General features: G+C 38.1%; 1 protein-coding gene across 1 annotated transcript; it reads left to right on the forward strand.

The window, feature by feature from the left end:
* Window positions 1-262: 262 nt before the first annotated feature.
* LOC113316095 lies at window positions 263-2735 on the forward strand. Its single transcript, XM_026564322.1, has 7 exons — window positions 263-769; window positions 814-1042; window positions 1117-1295; window positions 1379-1451; window positions 1614-1915; window positions 2009-2098; window positions 2283-2735. The coding sequence occupies exons 1-7, from the start codon at window positions 263-265 to the stop codon at window positions 2733-2735; spliced, it is 1833 nt and encodes a 610-aa protein (XP_026420107.1).
* The last annotated feature ends 1377 nt before the right edge of the window (window positions 2736-4112 follow it).

The following is a 4112-nucleotide window of genomic DNA, read 5'->3' on the forward strand; positions in this document are numbered from 1 at the left end:
ATGAATTTAGTGATTGGTTGGATGACAATGGCCTTTTTGAAGTGGATTCCTTGGGTTGCAAGTTTACTTGGTCTAACAGGCAATCTGGAGTTCATAGAATTATTAGTAGGCTTGACAGGCAGTGATTAATGAGTTTTGGTTGAATCGTTTTGAGAATTGGCGGTGTAAAGCTCTTCCAAGGGAAGTTTCTGATCATTCTCCTCTTATTGGTTTTCCGTTTGTTAACACGAGACCAAGAAGAGCGCCTTTTCGAGTTCAAAAAATGTGGTTTGGGCATTCCGATTTTATGCATATGGTTGAAGATAGTTGGAAGGAACCTATCGTAGGTTCACCAGCCTTTATATATCCTCAAAAATTAAAGGGTCTTAAAATTGCAATGAAGTTGTGGAATCAAGAAGTTTTTGGTAATGTTAATGTTAGGCTGAAACAGGCTCAGCTTAGACTTGAAAGTTCAATGCGTTTATCGGATGAAGACCCTTCGGATGTGGAAAAATTGAACTCGATGAGAAGTGTGGCAGTGGAAGTTAATGATATTAGAATGCAACAAGTCATTATGTTGAAGAGAAAATCCAGAAATCAGTGGTTAGTTGAAGTGGCTAGTAATTCTAATTTCTTTCATAATTCTATTCGTATTCGTAGGAGTAGTAATACTATTTCGGAATTGGTGGATGCTAATGGGGTAACGGTGACTGATTGTAATCAGATTCGTAACCTTATTGTTGATTATTATGAGGCAAAGTTTAATGGTGATGATTCAGTTCCAGTTGAAGTTTTTTTTTTGATATTGATCATAATAGTATTTCTCTTGAGGAGAGTGCTAGAATGTATCAGTTGCCCTCAATTGATGAGATTCATGCAGCGGTTTTTGATTTGCGTGCGGATAGTGCGCCAGGGCCGGATGGGTTTGCTGGTTTTTTCTATAGGCATTGTTGGGAGATTATCCGGGAGGATTTGGTTAATGCTATTATGTTTTGTTGGTCTAATAGATTCATTCCTCATGGCGTGAATTCTAGTCTTCTCATGCTTCTGCCTAAAGAGAGAGGTGCTAATACTCTTCGTAACTTTAGGCCGACTGGTTTTAGTAGTTTTTTTTAAAGATTTTTACTAAGATTTTAGCTACGAGGCTTGGTAGTGTTTTGGATAACTTGATTTCTGAGGAACAAGTGGCGTTTATGAAAGGGAGAAATATCCATGAAAATATTAGTCTAGCTTCAGAGATGGTGAATGAAACGCAGATTAAGCGGAAAGATGGTAATGTTGGGTTAAAACTTGATATAACTCAGGCATTTGACGCGGTTAGTTGGACTTTCATCTTGGAGGTGTTTCGAAGATATGGTTTTTCTGAGAGTTGGTGTGACTGGATTCTCAAATTCTCAAGTCTGCTAGAATTTCGGTTCTCGTCGATGGTAGCGCGGAAGGTTTCTTAAGTATTGATAGAGGGCTTCGTCAGGGTGACCCTTTGTAGCCTCTTATTTTTGTGTTGATTGAGGATGTTTCAAGCAGAAATATCCCGAAACTCTTTCGTGAGGGCAAGATGACTCATATGGTTAATAGAAAAGGTATTGCTCCTACCCATCTCTTTTTTGCTGATGACATTATGATTTTCTGTAAAGGTAACATGAAGAGTTCGAGAAATATGGTGGATTTGTTGGGTTTATATCAACGTGCTTCGGGTCAAACAGTAAGTCGAGAGAAGAGTAAACTATATTTTGGTGGTGGTTCTTTGAATATGAGATCTACTAATTCTGCTTTTCTGGGGATGACTATTGCTATTTTTCCAGATAGGTATTTAGGGGTTAAGGTTATGCCTGAAGCCATTAAATATCATCATGTAGCCAATGTTGTTGAGAAGATCAAAGAACAACTTGCGGGTTGGAAGGGAAGGATGCTTTCTTTTCAAGACAGAGTGGTGTTGGTAAAATCTGTGTTAGCTAGTTATTCGATTCATAATATGGTTGTTTATAAGTGGCCAAGAAAATTTATTCATGAGTGTGAAGTTGCAATTTAGAATTTTTTATGGTCTGGTGATTCAAAAGTGAGTAGGTCTTTTGTTGTGGCTTATGACAAGATTTGTGCTCCTTATGAGGAAGGTGGTTTGGTATAAATCAATTGAGTGTTACGAATAGAGCGCTTCTTATGGGTCTTTGGTGGAAAATTCGTAACTCGATAAGGTTTGGGATCGTTTTATTCGAGCCAAATTTTTCATGAGGAATGCTAAGTTGGTTCATTATGTGAAATCTTCTATTCTTTCATGTATTAAATGGGTTTACTCTTTGGTGGAGGATAATTCTAAGGTTTTAATTGGTGATGGTCGTAATACTTCTCTTTACTATGATGTATGGTTGGGGGATGTAGCTATTGCTGATTTACTTGAAGATTATGCTTTGGATTGTGCTATTTTGGTAGGTGATATGCTGAATGAAGGAGGCTGGAATTTGAGTGAAGAATGTCGGAATAATTTTCTAGCTGCTGGTTTCGTTGAAGAGGATTTGCCTAGGACTTTGAATGGTGTTGATCACAGGGTTTGGAAGCCCAATTACACAGTTAGTTTTACTGTCAGTTCTGCGAAATCCTTAATTCGCAAGAAGTATGCTAAGCTGGTAGGAGAAAATTTGTTATGGAGGCCGACTGTGCACCCTGCCTTGGCTGCAAGGAACTGGAAAATACTAAGAGGAGCTTGTGCTACACTTGACAAGGTTAAAAGTCGCTTTAAAATCCAGGTTGTGAATAAATGATGTTTGTGTAATAGGGAGGAAGAAACGTTAGATCATTTGATGTGGCATTACGATTTTGCTATCAAGGCATGGAGCTGGTTATATGATATTTTTGGAATGCATTCTCATCTAAATCTGTGTACTACCTACAAAGCTGCATTTTTTTTTGGCAAGTCCAAAAAGAATTAAAGAATAGCAAAAATACAAAAGAGAGTATGTAGCAATAAAAGAGGTCAGAGAGACCCCCAAAACTTACTATTTACTTGAAACGAAAATAAGATACATTTGGTAATTCAATAGACAAGATAAAATCAGGCCTACAAAGCTGCACGGGGAAGGAGCAACATGATAAGGGAACTTTGGTTGATTACTATTTTGGTCGTAAGATCTGAACTGTGGATGACACGCAATCACTTTGTTTATGAAAACAAGAGGATTTGCTGGGGCTTCTTTCAAAAATCTGTTTCTAATCAGGTGATGGAGTACTCCAGGCGGCTCAAAAGGCACGTGAACAATACAGTAAAGGACTTAAAGGTTTTGGATTTTTTTAAGGTGTCTCATAGAAAGGTGAAGTCGCTGGTACCAGTTGAATGCATGTGGGATACTCCGGCTTTAGGAGAGCTGTTGCTTTGATGTGATGGTGCTGCTCGTGAGAATCCGGGCGTAGCTGGAGCTGGAGTTGTTGCAAGGGATCATGAGGCTAATGTGGTTGGAGCTATGAGCATTGGTTTTGGTATAACCTCAAACTATCTTGCTGAAATCTACGGGATTATTATAGGGATGGAATGGGTTGTTCAACGGGTTTTTTGTGCGTTTGTATTCGATCGGATTCGAAGAGTGCAGTGTTGTCTTTTACTACTTCCAAGCTGCCATGGTTTGTTTGGCAAAGGTGGAGGGACATTTCTTCTATGTTTGAGGCTATTCGGTTTGTTCACACATATAGAGAAGTTAACTTTGCAGCGGATAATATGGCAAAAAGGGGTTGTGCTTTTCCTAATGAAGAAGGAAGACATTATACAGGGAGACCTGATTTTTTAAATTCAGTTGAATATCCTAATGTATCTTATTTTCGTTTCAAATAAATAGCAAGTTTTTGGGGGTTTTCTGACCTCTTTTCTTGCTGCTTGTTTTTCTTTGTAATTCTACTATTTATTAATTCATTTTGGACTTACCAAAAAAAAAAATTCAACTTTTTCTATTGGCATGCATTAGTTAAAACCTTTTCAACCTTTCTCTGGCAAAGGTTGTTTTTGTTGTTGTTCTTTTGTTCTTGCGAGAGGATGACAACACACTGGGGGGGAGTTCTTATTTTAACTTGCACTTAATGATATATCTTTCTGGGGAGAAGAGGTTGCAGAATTTGAGGTAACGAATTTGTTAGTTAATCATTTTCCTGTT

The sequence above is a fragment of the Papaver somniferum genome, chromosome 10 (assembly GCF_003573695.1).
Source record: "Papaver somniferum cultivar HN1 chromosome 10, ASM357369v1, whole genome shotgun sequence".
Lineage (NCBI taxonomy): Eukaryota > Viridiplantae > Streptophyta > Magnoliopsida > Ranunculales > Papaveraceae > Papaver > Papaver somniferum.

What these genes read in the sequence shown, in the direction of transcription:
- LOC113316095 (XM_026564322.1), top strand. Translation starts at nt 263, where the DNA reads ATGTGGTTTGGGCATTCCGATTTTATGCATATGGTTGAAGATAGTTGG. An exon ending in TAACTCAGGCATTTGACGCG is followed by an intron (nt 1,296 to 1,378) that starts GTTAGTTGGACT and finishes CAAATTCTCAAG; the next exon opens with TCTGCTAGAATTTCGGTTCT. An exon ending in CTTATGAGGAAGGTGGTTTG is followed by an intron (nt 2,099 to 2,282) that starts GTATAAATCAAT and finishes TCTTTGGTGGAG; the next exon opens with GATAATTCTAAGGTTTTAAT.